At 35.6% G+C, this 14,959-nt stretch overlaps 2 protein-coding genes and 2 non-coding genes across 4 annotated transcripts; all 4 read left to right on the forward strand.

The window, feature by feature from the left end:
* Positions 1-301: 301 nt before the first annotated feature.
* trnal-aag (transfer RNA leucine (anticodon AAG)) lies at positions 302-383 on the forward strand. The gene has a single exon. It is a non-coding gene; the product is annotated as a tRNA-Leu (tRNA).
* Positions 384-586: 203 nt separating this feature from the next.
* trnal-uag (transfer RNA leucine (anticodon UAG)) lies at positions 587-668 on the forward strand. The gene has a single exon. It is a non-coding gene; the product is annotated as a tRNA-Leu (tRNA).
* Positions 669-1,313: 645 nt separating this feature from the next.
* On the forward strand, positions 1,314-3,075 carry LOC137491463 (uncharacterized). The gene is made up of 2 exons (XM_073946759.1): positions 1,314-1,320; positions 1,422-3,075. The coding sequence occupies exons 1-2, from the start codon at positions 1,314-1,316 to the stop codon at positions 2,183-2,185; spliced, it is 771 nt and encodes a 256-aa protein (XP_073802860.1). The 3' UTR covers positions 2,186-3,075.
* A 7,055-nt stretch (positions 3,076-10,130) lies between these two features.
* LOC137491212 (uncharacterized) lies at positions 10,131-14,252 on the forward strand. The gene is made up of 3 exons (XM_068220338.2): positions 10,131-10,170; positions 10,634-10,772; positions 11,842-14,252. The coding sequence occupies exons 2-3, from the start codon at positions 10,688-10,690 to the stop codon at positions 12,954-12,956; spliced, it is 1,200 nt and encodes a 399-aa protein (XP_068076439.1). The 5' UTR covers positions 10,131-10,170; positions 10,634-10,687; the 3' UTR covers positions 12,957-14,252.
* The last annotated feature ends 707 nt before the right edge of the window (positions 14,253-14,959 follow it).

Here is a 14,959-nt window from a genome sequence, read left to right on the forward strand (position 1 = left end):
GTGATGGAATCAGTAACTTTCACTCTTTTGTGAAATAACAGTTACCTTGTAATCAGGCTTAAATGCATCGCAGCTGGCTGCCGTAAGGAGAAGACTTTAAATGCCTTGAGGTGTGCTCAAATAGAGACAGAACTGTGGTTGACAGGAAGGCGGGAGTGCTTCCTAAGCTGGTATTAAGGAGGTCTCTTTCTTTGTGGAGGAGCTCCAGCTAGGCATGGCTAAATTGAACTGATTTCCCAGAGCTGTTGTGCTACTTGAAACAAGTTGATGTCGAAACTGCTCAGGGAAAGCAGCTTTGTAAGGTAGCGTGGCCGAGTGGTCTAAGGCGCTGGATTAAGGCTCCAGTCTCTTCGGGGGCGTGGGTTCGAATCCCACCGCTGCCAGGCAGTCCTTTTAGGATGCTTGAGAATGACCTCTCTGCTTGAGCAAACAGACTTGCGAAGAGATACTGCATGCTTCCGCTCACATCCAAATGTAGACTCCTTGGCCAACGTTGAAGGGCTTCACTAGGAAGCTCTGCGTCCTCTCTGCTGTTCTGCTTCCGTAAAATTGGGCAGAAAATGGACCACTGCATGAATTTATCTAGGGTAGCGTGGCCGAGGGGTCTAAGGCGCTGGATTTAGGCTCCAGTCTCTTCGGGGGCGTGGGTTCGAATCCCACCGCTGCCAGGCAGTCCTTTTAGGATGCTTGAGAATGACCTCTCTGCTTGAGCAAACAGACTTGGAAAATGATACTGCATGCTTCTGCTTGGATCGGTCTAATGCGCTGGATTTAGGCTCCTGTCTCTTCGGGGGCGTGGGTTCGAATCCCACAGCTGCCAGATGTGGTTTTAAACATGGCCAAACTGCTTGAGTGTGTGTGTGAGTCTTAGTGAACGCTGGAAATGAGAGAGTACATTTAAGTTGGCAACTAGTCAGTATAATGTGTTCTTTGAAACTCACGGCAGACTTGTCGGTGTGACAGCAACACATCCCCAAGCTCGAATATGCTCAGGAGCAAGTGTCTTTCCCACGATTAGATTGCAGCATCTTAACAAAGTCTGCACTGGAAGTCTCTCTCTGCCATTGCTCCTTTTAGCAAGAGCACACTGTTGAAACAGGAACAGTAAAGATTCACAATTACAGTAGTAATACAGTGGGGAATAAACCAGAGTCAAGAGATGCGTTGATTATGTGAGTCAGTGTTGGTATGACTTTCTGACACAGAAATGAAAATAGCCTCACCATTTACTTTCCTTCACTAAATAAGGTATAGTGATAAAAATGCTGGCTTACTTTGTGTTCCAGAAGACAGGAAATGTTTAAAACCACATGATGGAGAGTAAATGGTAAGCTCATTTTCATATTTAGGGTAAACATCCATTTCATGCTTGCCACTTTAAGCCTTTATACTAAAGTTAACTTTTTTGTTCTTTTTTGAAGACCTGATAGTGCTGAAAGAAGAGACACATCAATGGAATGAAATGGAAGAGAAACAACAAGAAATAACGACTGATGAAAAACCCACAATCACTAAAAAGACTTTATCACGTGGAAGATCTCGGAAATCCAAGTCTAGGTGTAATTACAGCTGTAAACAGAGTAGAAAGAGTTTCTGTCAAAAGCCAAACCTTGATGTTCACACTAGAAAGAAACCTTACACCTGCAAACAGTGTGGAAAAAGCTTCTATAATACAGGAAACTTAACAGTGCACATGAGAATTCACACTGGAGAGAGGCCGTACACATGCCAACAGTGTGGAAAAAGCTTCTATTCTACAGGAAACTTGGCAGTGCACAGAAGAATTCACTCTGGGAAGAGGCTCTACTCTTGCCCTCAGTGTGGAAAGAGTTGTAAGCAAAATGGCAATCTTGAAACCCACATGAGAACTCACAATGGAGAGAGAAGCTTTATTTGCACACAGTGTAGGAAAGGTTTTTCTCAAAAACAAAACCTTACCATCCACATGAGGATTCACACTGGAGAGAAACCTTACACATGCACAGAGTGTGGTAAAAGTTTCCCACATACAGGCTCACTCAAACACCACATGATAAGTCACACCGGACAGAAGCCGTTTGCATGTGTTCATTGTGGAAAGAGCTTCACAACCAAAGCTAGCCTCATGAACCACATGAATGGTCACACTGGAACCACATGTGATCATTGTGGAAAGAGTGCAAAGACTCCATTAAGCAACACATGAAGACTCACTTAGGAGAGCGTTTTCGATGCAGTGAGTGTGGAAAGGTCTTTAAACATAAAAGAAGCCTCATCAATCACATGAAGCTTCACAATGGAGAGAAAAAATGAGGCCTTGTCCAGCGGAGCTTAAGGCTCTCCCGGGATATCATCTCGGGACAAGTGTAAACTCTTGAATACATCTCAAGTTACTGGAATGAAACCCTTTGAACCTGAAGATTTAAACTCAATAACTGAAGGGGGTGAAGATGTGCCAGGTTGTGAGAGTTTCTACAGGGCTGCAATGAAGCAAAATAACTCTATATGTGTTTCAAGTTATTATGAACTGAGAACCAAATTTGTGCACATTGCACACTGCAATCAAATGATCGGCTCTGAAAAGAGAATTAGAAAGATTAGGGAGGAGAAAATGTTTGGGGAGATGCAGAGAAAACTGTCCTACACTCTTAGATTGTGTTTTTGATCGTTCACACTGTTTGATTTTTACTCCCTTTAATAAACAGATTTGCCTCCAATTTTGGGCTTTTGTCTGCAGTTTCACAAAACTTGTTGGTGAATAAAAGTTGGCCGGTGTGAACTTGCAGTGACAGTGAGAGACTGATGCAGACTCCATAAAGCCCTGTTCAGACTACACAATGCCATTTGCCAGTTACCACAGATCAGATTTATGTCAGATTATGAGATTTTGACTTGATCAAATCTTGATGTGTTGTGGGTAACAAATGAAGACTTTGGTTTCAAAACACAACACATTTATTTTGATGGACTGATTTTAGAAAATAAAAAAGTTTTCCTCATGAAGACAATTAAACTTTCTGTAAACAACTGGTTACCTTTGAAGAGATGTTCATGTGAAAACTCCCACATTACTACAAATAAATCTGTGTATGGGAAGCCCAGTATCTCTATTGTGAATGAGAATATGAGTGATTTGTTAGCTTACATGCTAATTCCAGTACTCAACAGATTACTGAAGCACTTCAGCTATCTGTTTATTCAAATTATATATATATATATATATATATATATATATATATATATATATATATATATATATATATATATATAATATATATATATATATATATATTTATATATATATAAATATATATTTATATATATAAATATATATTTATATATATATATATATATTTATATATATATATATTGTTGTTACATATGTGTGTGTGTGACTACTATTACTAACAGCAATGTTAGGTGGCCAAAATAAAACTGAAAAAGGATACTTTTTAAACTAGTATGGGTCTATAAATCTCATTGTCACCCTCTAAAAGGTTTAAAAACCAACATTTATAAATTTATATATTTATGAATGAAGAATTTTTTGCAAAGCATAAATGGTTATTAACTACTTAATGCTGTGTACAATTTTCTTTAGTCACATTAAATTTAACTTGTTTATTGCAAAAAGGGTTTACATGGATATTGACATGAGACATGAGTATATGCAATTATAGAAAACATGCTCAGTGTTTTCAATATGACTTTTACAAAATTGACAAGATCTCCTTATTATCAACTTTTAATCTCAGGAATTCTTTTGATGGATACACATCATTAATCATTTAAAGTGAAGTTCTTTAATTTTGGGGAGAATTGAATAAGAAATGTGACTTGTTTTTTTTTTCTAATTCCTGTGAATTAAAATGTTTAAAAATAAATGAGGTCTGAGCTGATTAGGATGAAGCCTTTGGATAAGAATATTCCTTTAAAACTTATTTTTACATTTTGGATCTCTAAAAAATAAAGATGGAAGAGAGAACATTACAGAATAGTGTGAAAGAAAACCTCTGATCAATACTGTGATGTTTTTAGGGATAATATTAATTATTGTTTTAAACTCTTTAGGGTGACAAGCAAAACCCTGTTTAAAGAATGGGTTGAATCATTTTAATTTAGCAAAAAGATTGTCATTTCAAGTTAAAAAGTCAAATGTGATTATAATCTATTTTAACAAGTTTCCATTTAATTTTGATGAGATCACAAGCACCAAAGCCACTCCTTCCATCTGCTCCATCAATAGAATATCCACCTGTTACCTCAGATGCCACTGAACTTTTACTATAGTTCCCACTTTGATTTTGGCCACAACCAGTACCAGCAGTACCACCAGCTCCACCGACAACAAGTATAGAGATGCTGTAGCACTGGGAGCCACTGGACAATGTACCACGTGCCCCCTCAAACTACTTAACACAGTGATCTTTTTTTTTTTTTTTTTTAGCTCTGCACAGTTGCCAGACATTCAGAATCGCTCCCCAGCAAACATCAGAAACAGGTGGGTTCAACAAAGGTTTCCACCCATGTAAAAAAAAAAAAAAAAATGTTGTTCAACAACAAATAGTTGTAAAAACTATAATATACAGCCCCTTTAAAAGTTTGGAATATTTTATAATAAGCTTATTGTGCTCACTAAAACGTTATTGCATTTTTAAATCACTGTTCTTTTATTAAATGTTCTTTAAAATTTTATTTCTTCACGTTTAAGCCTGAATTGTACGCATGATAAGTCTTCAGTGTCATGATTATGGAGGCCCAAGAGTACGGTGGCCGGGAAGTGCAAAACAACATTACAAAGTTTGAAACACTTTTACAAAGCTCGAGACAAATTTACATTTTGAAAAACATGTTTACCTATCATCAGACACAATTACATAGGGAAAACAATTTTACCAAGGACGAAACAAATTTACATTTTAGAAAACAAATTAACAAGACGCAAAACACTTTTACAAATCCCGAAACAAATTTACAATTACAGATTCCCTACGGAGAGGGAATGTACCACACCCCGGAAGTGACGTAGAATGTACCACACACCGGTAGTGACGCGGGGGAAAGTTGTTGTTGTTGCTGGTGAGCACGGTAAATTCGCGCTGTGGAGTACATGGCGTAAACAAAGTTTATGGTGACCGAACATGGACAGCGGTCGAGGGTTGTTTTGCCCGTTTTGTGGCAAACACATGAGCAGCTTAACACGGTTTTGCTTTGCAAGTGGTCGGTGTTTAGAGTTTATAAAGGACGCGGAACAGACGGAAACACCAGACATGCTGCATCAATGTGTTCAATATTTTTACGAGATCCACTCGTACGCTGTAATCGTGAACATGATGTCAAGTCTACATGGTGTAAACCTCTGCTTGAGGACTCTTAAAAGTAAACTGATGGAAGCCTGTGTTATGGTTTAACTGGTGTCCGTGTTAACTGAGGCCCCCTTTCAGATGTGCAAACTATCCACGTTATTGGCAGATTCGTCACTTTTTCACAGCAACATGCCATACCAAATAAAGATTCTTATTACTTGGTGTCAGTGTAAATATTGTTGATTTAATATTTGTGTGGCAGAACAGCATAAACCAAAATAATCTAAAGAAATAAATATAAATGACATGTCATCAACGGGATTCAAACCCAAGTCAAAAGGTTCTGCTTTAGTATCAACCGATTTATCCAACCAAGCTACTCCAGTGTACAAGTTGAACTTGGTTTTGGTATCTTATCAGTCAACATGTGCCGTGCTTGAATTGTTTCCATGTACTTGCATTTACATGTTTCTATGCACTCTCACGCTGATATTTTCTTAGAATAGCTCTAGCATGTTTTATCGCAGTTAGTCAAACCATGATTTTTATAGTTGTAGACTTGTGAAAACCTGTCTACAAAGTCACACACGAGCTGGATATTATTGATATTTTCCAGTGTGTGTGTTACATTCCGGTTCACTACCAGTGTGTGGTACATTCTATGTCACGTCCGGTGTGTGGTACATTTCCTTTCCGTAGGGAATCTAATTGTAAATATGTTTTGGAATTTGTTAAAGTGTTTTGCGTCTTGTTAATTTGTTTTCTAAAATTTGTTTTGTTCTTTGTAAAATTGTTTTCCCTATGTAATTGTGTTTGATGATAAGTAAAAATGTTTTTCAAAATGTAAATTTGTCTCGAGCTTTGTAAAAGTGTTTAAACTTTGTAATGTTGTTTTGCACTTCCCGGCCACCGTACAAGAGTGCTAGTTAGAAAAACAAAGACTCAAATGATCAATTTAATTATTGAAGCATAAAAATGTTTTTATTTTCTTGTCGGCTTAGTCCCTTTATTAATCTGGGGTCGACACAGCGGAATGAACCGCCAACTTATCCAGCAAGTTTTTACGCAGCGGATGCCCTTCCAGCTGCAACCCATCTCTGGTAAACACCCACACACATATTTACACAAACACTCATACACTATGGACAATTTAGCCTATCCAATTCACCTGTACCGCATGTCTTTGGACTGTGGGGGAAACCGGAGCACCCGGAGGAAACCCACGCGAATGCAGGGAAAACATGCAAACTCCACACAGAAACGCCAACTGAACCGAGGCTCGAACCAGCGACCTTCTTGCTGTGAGGGGACAGCACTACCTACTGCGCCACTGTTTCGACCAGCATAAAAATGTACATAAATAAATCACAATTTAAATGTTTTTAAATGTCATTTAATTATCAATAAAACAATGCATTGCATATACATTTTAAATCTATAAATAGACACTTTTATTACTGTATTATTATTTAATCCATGTTTTAAAGGCTGATTAATCAAACAGTAAAATTTGTATTAATAAATCACAAAACACATTTTAAACAGCTTTTTAAATAAGCATTTGGCAAATGCTTTTCTCCCTATTTGCTGTTTGGTTTTCTTTTTCTTTTGCCACATGCTTTTCTCAAATTGAAAATGAATCGAGTTAAAAAATGGCTCTGCTGTAATGAGCTATTGTTTTCCTCTCTTAGGAAAAAAAGACAGTTAACAGTTTTATCTAGATTAAATGACCGTGGTGATAAAGATTTTCTTGGAGATATAGAACAAAATGAACTTCGTATTTTGCCATCAGAGTTAGATTACTATTAAACAGAAAAAGCTAAAGGACCTTTACAATCTAGAGTGAAATGGATAGAGGAGGGGGAGAAAAATTCTTCATATATATATATATATTTTATTTAGTAAAGCATAGACAATCTTCAAAAACTATTAATAAACTTAGCATAAATAACAATGTAAGTGAAGAGAAAACTTTGATTGATGATCACATCTATTCATGTTATTATATGAATCAAAATTTAATGAGAGTGATTGTGACTTTTTCTTTTCCTTTTCAAAAGATAAAGTTTCTATTATAGATGACAGCTTCTGTGAAATGATGGAATCTGACATTGTTATCTCTGAACTTGATGTTGCTATTTCTCAAATGTTCAATGGAAAATCCCCAGCTACAGATGAAATCACAGTTGAGTTTTATAAACATTTTTGGCCAGAGATGAGATTTTTAGTTTTTGAAGCACTTAAGGAATGTATAGAGAAAGAGAACTATCGACTTCTATGAAGCAGGGTTTAATCATTTAGTTCCAAAGCCAAGCAAAGACCAATTATTTTTAGACAATTGGAGACCCATAACTCTTTTGTCCAATGATTTTAAATTGCTCTCTCATTTATTTGCCATTAGACTCAAAAAAGGTATAGGCGAGATAATAAATGAAACACAATCAGCTTTCATTAAAGGGAGAAGTATTCACAATCATATCAGACTGATAGTTGATATGCTCGATTATAGGTATTTAATTCCTCAGACAAGTTTGTTTCTATTTCTAGACTTTTTCAAGGCATTTGATACCCTTGAGCATCCTTTTTTGTCTTTAGAAAATCTTTAGAAACTTTTGGGTTTGGTCCGAGCTTTTGTAGGGTAATTTCCATGTTCTATACTGATATATTCAGTAGTAAATCTCTGAATTCAGGATCATCTCCTAAAGTATACATCAAAAGAGGAATCCATCAAGAATGTCCCATCTCACCTTTTCTTTTTAATATAGCTGTTGAACTTATGTCATTATAATTAAAAAATTCAGAGTACACTTTAGGTATTGATATACCTGGTAGGACTTTTAGTTTAAGTCAGTTTGCTGATGTCACTCTATTAATTCTTAAAAATAGGGAGATGCTCCCTTTAGCTCTTGTCAAAATTTCTGTTTCCTAAAGCTTCTGAATTCACCGTAAACCTAAGAAAATGTGGAATATTAACTATTCAGAATTGTACTTTAAGAGAATTAGAGGGTATTCAAGTAAAAGAACAAGTTAAATGCTTGGGAGTTACCATCATCAAAAATTCTGTTAATAGAGGATGTGCAAATTTTAATATCAAAATAGAAGGGATGGAAAAATCCCTAAATCATTGGCTAGCTAGAGACCTTTCCATATTGGGTAAAATTCTTTTGACCGGGATTATCTAAAATGATATATTTAACTTATCCTTTATATACTCCTCCCAAAATAGTTAAATCTATAAATTCAATATTATTTAAATTTATTTGGAAAAATAAAACACATTATTTACGTAAGAATCATATGGTCAAAGAGTATGAATATGGAGGTTTAAAAGCAATCGATTTTGAATGTCTTCTTGGCACTTTTAGAGTTAAATGGTTAAAAGAGTGTTTAGCTAAGCCTTATTCAATATTGTATCATATCCCAAATAATTTGTTTAAAAAAATGTTGGCCTTGAATTTGTATTAAGATATGATTATGATTGTTCAAAACTTCCTTTGAAGCTGTCTAATTTTCATAAGCAAGAACTACTTTTTTGGAAAATGATATTTACCCATATTTTTTCCCTCATAAATCCCCTCTTTGGAATAAAAGGGCTGTTATTATTAACAGAAAATCACTGTTTAAAAGTGACTGGTACAATAAAGGCATTATATTTATTAATGATTTGTTAGACAAAAATTGACTGCTACTATCTTAAAACGGATTATTAAATAAATATAGAGTTAAAATCACAGATAAAGGTTATACTGAAATTTGCGAGGCTATACCTATTGCTTTGTTTAGGTTAATTCAAAGTAATTATTTTGATCTCCCATTTATACTTACAACTTTTCTTCCATTTTTAAAAATATCAAATGTTGATATTTTCGATAGTAAATGTAAAATCAAGCTTATTTACAAACAATTTAAACGCTTATCATTGGTGATTTTAAGTGTCATCATCTAGGAGTTGTTAAACCCTTAGTAGAGGACAAAGCTTTTACCTTTTATCTTAAATATCATGTAGCACCAAAGGTTAAGGAAACTCATTGCAGAATTGTGTTCAGGATATATCCTGTAAATTAGTTTATTCAAAAAAGATTTAACTTTGATGTTAATAGATATGCTCAAATCTTCCAGAAACACTTGATCGCTTATTTTTTTCTTGTGAAATTAATTTTAAATTCTGGTTTGACATCCATCCTTGGCTTTCATTAACGATGATTTCAGTCCCCCTTATCGTTTCAGAAGATTTTTTATTTTACAAAGCTGATTACATTGTTCTTTCTCTGATATTGTGAACTTTATTTTACTAATGGGTAAATGTCATATTCATTGATGTAAGAGGAAAAAGTGCAGACCCTCTTTTAGATGTTTTCTTTCTGAGGTAGAGAAAGTGGCTCAAAGCTTCAAATACTTCAGAAATCAAAGTAAAATAACTGAAGCTCTCTGTACTTTATTTTTAAAACACTTATTGTCATAATGTTTTGTTTTTCTTTTGATGTAGATATTTTGTTGCAGTTGTAACAAATTAAATTTGTTTTATATATTTTAATGGTAAATATGCCTTGCGATGTTGTTTGTTCCCTGTTTTGTGATGTAAACTTTTTTGCAACAATAATAAAAAAAACCTTAAACTTAGTGGAATAAACAAGTTTTTCAAAATTGTTTTAAAATGTTTGGATTAAAAGTTTTGATCAACTTCAAATTCTAAATGTCGATGTATATGAGAGACAGCAGATATGTTGTGTAAAGTGGAAAACGAGGGAGAAATTGATCATGTCCTGACTGCAACAGTAAGTGGCCAAAAAAAAAAAAAAACTGAACAAAAAAGACTTTTATTTTGGCGTGGTGTGTGACGTCATTAGGCTGCGCCGTTTCCGCGCTGCAGTTCAACTGGAGGAAGGTTTGTTTCACAACTTTACACATATAAACCGATTGATTAAAGTTTTAGGTTTTTCTTCCAATATGACATACCTGCTGTTGACTATAATTTTAATTCTTTATACAACGAAGTACTATTTTAATCACAGTAATCGAGGGCTATTGTTTGAACAACAGAAATGTGTTTTAATGAAGGTTTTATTTATTTACTAGCATAATGTCATTCTAATATAAGTATACAATATTCTATATATATATATATATATATATATATATATATATATATATATATATATATATATATATATATATATATAATAAATGGAGAACTAGTTTTTATTAGGTCATTTGTTTGTGGCTATTGTTTCTTGCTCAGACTTACCTGATTTATTTTTGTCAATCACCCTCATATAAAGAAACTGTTGAAGCAAGTGTTGAAGAGAAGTTATTTTGTTTCTGTTCATTGTTTTGTTCATTTTAAACAGAATAAAGTGTCCAAACACAGAGAAAAACCGACTGATCTCCACACTGTTATAAAGATGGCGTTTATTAAAGAGGAGAGTGAAGATGTGAAGATTGAAGAAACAATCACAGTCAAACAGGAAGATCTGCAGGAACAAACAGGTTAATTTTCATTCTCAAAACCAACTCAGTCATTTGATCCTCATTCAGATATATTTTAATAATAAAAACACTAAATTAAATCCATCTTGCAGCCCTGAGTGTGCTGCCTAGTTCTCTTAAATGCACATAAGCACTTATTGAAAGACAGGAACGAGTTTCTTTTGTTACTTGTTCTCAGGTCTTTTGTCATTATTTTATGTATTATTAGTCTCCCATTTTCTCTACCTTCTTAAGGTTGTTGCTTTTTTTGTTCTCCTACTGTTTGTAAGGTGTCCTTGCGCACTAAAAACATCCTTGAGCACTAATGTCGTTTTAAAATTATTATTGAACGAATCCTTATATTTGCGCGTCACTATACAAATTTATCAGGACTTTGATAAAATGAAAATGGAAAGGATTGGAAGGACATTTGCTGTGCTCTATTATTGATAGGGAAAAGGAAACTCTTTGCTAGATTGACATTGTATCCAGAAACATTTCCAAATTCTGAAATTATTGTAAAAACTTTTGGAATACATGTATCTGGATTCGACAGAAAAAGAAGATCATCCGCATATTATTATTAATATAGTCAGTCGACTGAGGTGGGCCGGACTAAGGCTTGAAATTCCAGAGCTAAAAAGGAGTCCCACTCCGGCCCTGTTCCCTGTCTGCTTTACACATTTTAGAAAAACATTTTGTTGTAAGTATAAATATATACAAATAAACATTCCATTTACAGCTTTCAAATCTGTCTTATTAATATGACCAAAATTACTTTTATGATCAATTATGTAAGAAAGTCTGAAAACTGGACTGACACGGTTTTAATTTACTATAACTTCTATGTTAAGTGGCTTTGACACCATTTGCATTGTAAAAGCACTAGATAAATAAAGATGAATTGAATTGAATCTGCTTAAATGTGTACATGTTAATGGACCAAACAAAATATGATCTGATTTATTTTACATTTACCATGCATCAAAATTACAGTGTGTGTAGCCAATGTTTCCAGTGTCTTTTCACTTTTCAGCTTTTGATGAGAGTTTTTAAGACTTAATGAAAACTAATGTTTTATCTATTTCAGACCTAATTGAAGAGAATGAGGGGAGAAAAGAGGAGGAACATCATGTCAAAATTGAGGAAAAAACTCATTTACAGACTGATGGTATTTTGAAAAGGGGAGACAAAAATAGTTTCACCTGCACTCAGTGTGGAAAGAGTTATGGAAGTAAAGACTATCTTAAGATTCACATGAGGATCCACACTGGAGAGAAACTATTCACATGCACTCAGTGTGGGAAGAGTTTTGGAAGAAAAAGGGAACTTAAGATTCACAGGAGGATCCACACTGGAGAAAAACCATACACATGCACTCGGTGTGGGAAGAGTTTTAGCCAATCATCAAACTTAAATCAACACATGAGGATCCACACTGGAGAGAAACCATTCACGTGCACTCAGTGTGGAAAGAGTTTTAACCGATCATCATCCCTTAATGAACACATGATGATTCATACCGGAGAGAAACCATTCACATGCACTCAGTGTGGGAAGAGTTTTGGAAGAAATTTCGATCTTAAGATTCACATGATGATTCACACTGGAGAGAACCCATTCAGATGCACGCACTGTGGGAAGAGTTTTAGCCAATCATCATACCTTAATCAACACATGAGGATCCACACTAGAGAGAACCCATTCACATGCACTCAGTGTGGGAAGAGTTTCCACCGATCATCATCCCTTAATAATCACAAGACGATCCACACTAGAGAGAAACCCTTTACTTGCACCCAGTGTGGAAAAACCTTTAACAACTCATCACACCTTTATGAACACATGCGGATCCACACTGGAGAGAAACCATTTACATGCACTCAGTGTGGGAAGAGTTTCAGCCTATCATCAAACCTTAATCGACACATGAGGATCCACACTAGAGAGAAACCATTCACATGCACTCAGTGTGGGAAGAGTTTCATCTGCTCATCATCCCTTAATCTACACATTATGAGCCACACTGGAGAGAAACTTGCACTTAAGCAGCGGTCACAATGGACTTTTTCCCCCATGGATTTCCATTCATACGCACGGGAATGTGTCAGACCGGAAACCAAGTTTGTGTGTCAAGTTTCGCAGTTCACTGCATTGCAAAGTTCAAGCTTGGTGAACTCTGACCTGCAAAATCGCATCACTTGACTGTGTGAGACCAATCAAAGATCAAAACATGACCTTTCTGGACAGAAATGTAAAATATGGACCAATAGCTCACTTTTTATGTCTAATAATCTTGTTTAATCCCGCCGCTTTTCACAGCGCCAAACAACAGAATTTTGCATGCTCAGACTCTAGTGTGACTGCAGCTTTGGTGTGGGATGAGTTTCAGCAACTCCTCAGACCTTAATAAACACATGAAGACCCACACTAGAGATAAACCATTAAATGCACTCCGTGTGGGAAGAGTTTCAACCGATTAGCAAACCTTAATGAACACATAAAGATCCACACTGGTGTGAAAGAGTATATGTGCTTGAGTGTGAGAAGACTTTTATTTCAAAATTTAAACTGCACCCGACGTTTCACACTGGAGAGACCGTACAAGTATTCACACTGTGACAAGAGGTTTAATCAGTGAACACATCTGAAAACACAAAAGAGGATTCACACTGGAGAGAAACCGTACAGATCTGATCAGTGTCTACAGAATTGGACAAAAGTTGCAAACATGACATGAATGCAGCAAAACATTTTCTCTGTGCACAGGATGTTTTATGTCTGAATAATGTTTGAAAAGGCTGAGTGACGATATACTGTTTTCCAACACTCCTACACTGCAGTAGGTGGGGTTGTAAATGTGTTGTGCTCCTCACGTTTACTGTAAACACAATGATGGTGGCTGAAAGAACAGTTTCGTAAACATCTGACAAACAGCATCTCAGCAGCTTAAAATCTCTCTTTGCAAATGATTGTACAGGTGCGGATACATCTGTACTCTACTCTCCAGTGTATTCATGTAGCTAGTATTGTTTTGGATGATGTTCTCTGTCTGACTCCCTGAATGAGTAGCATCACTGGAAAGACACAAATAAATAAAGATGAATTATGAATATTTGATGATTTAGGCAGAGTGAAAGGTATTAAGTTGTACAATATTACTACACTGTGATGATCCCAAGACTCCAGATTGGAGTATGTGGTAAATCCTGATTGGATGCCTGCATTACTCATTAATGGGTATATAAAAGTTGTTGTGCTAGGCTGCTAGCTAATCCAGGACGCTGTGGCTACTCAGGAGTCCTCCTGTCAAGACCTGCCATCTCATTAAATCTTTAACCTTATGGTTTTGTTTTGCATTGCTTGTATCATGTAGCTAAAGTGTTGTTGTGATTATATCATCAGTTCTTTATCTTCATTATTATCCCTAGACATTTGTTGGTTGCTTTGATTGATGGTTTTATGAGTTACTTTTATAATAAATAATTTGCATTCAGGCTATTTTGTTGGCTCATCTCTCTTTTATGTTGCGACTCAAACAAGCAGGTCATAACACTTTCTGAAATGTGTCCGGTTGTATTTAAGATCCTGTCCTTTCAGTCATGACCATAGGTGAGAGTAGGAACCTTGATTGAGCGGTAAATTGAAAAAATTGCCTTTCATCTCAGCTCGTTCACCACAACAGACAATCACATCAACTGCATTACTGCTGCCACTGCACTGATCCATCTTTTAATCTCACATTCCATTCCTCATGAAAAAAACGCAGATACTTGAGCTACATTTGAGTTAAGGACTTTCCTTCAAATTGGAGATGGCCACCTTTTTCCAGTCGAGCACCATGGTCTCTGACATAGAGGTGCTGTTTCTTTCCCTGCCATGTCACACTCAGCAGTAAACAGCAGTGGTGGGAGTAACGAATTACAACTACTCATGTTACTGTAATTAAGTACATTTTTGGGGTAATTGTACTTCCATGGGTAAAATTTTAAGCCTTTACTTTTACTTGTACATGAGTACAAATTAAGCTGAGTAATCTACTTCGTTACTTTTAAAATCACAATTCGTTACAGAGTACTGTAAATAAATTAATATTTCAAGCACGCACTGACCAGCATTTCGGTAGCCAATAAAAAAAGTTCATCTTAATGGACCAATGAAAAGCCTGGTATATTATTTGAACCGAAAAACAAGTTCAGGCTACTGCA

Source organism: Danio rerio, chromosome 4 (assembly GCF_049306965.1).
Source record: "Danio rerio strain Tuebingen ecotype United States chromosome 4, GRCz12tu, whole genome shotgun sequence".
Taxonomy (NCBI): domain Eukaryota; kingdom Metazoa; phylum Chordata; class Actinopteri; order Cypriniformes; family Danionidae; genus Danio; species Danio rerio.

Excerpts from the sequence above, each read along its gene's own strand:
- LOC137491212 (XM_068220338.2), top strand. The coding sequence starts at position 10,688 with ATGGCGTTTATTAAAGAGGAGAGTGAAGATGTGAAGATTGAAGAAACA. Across the intron at positions 10,773-11,841 it reads AGATCTGCAGGAACAAACAG|ACCTAATTGAAGAGAATGAG; the intron begins GTTAATTTTCAT and ends TATCTATTTCAG.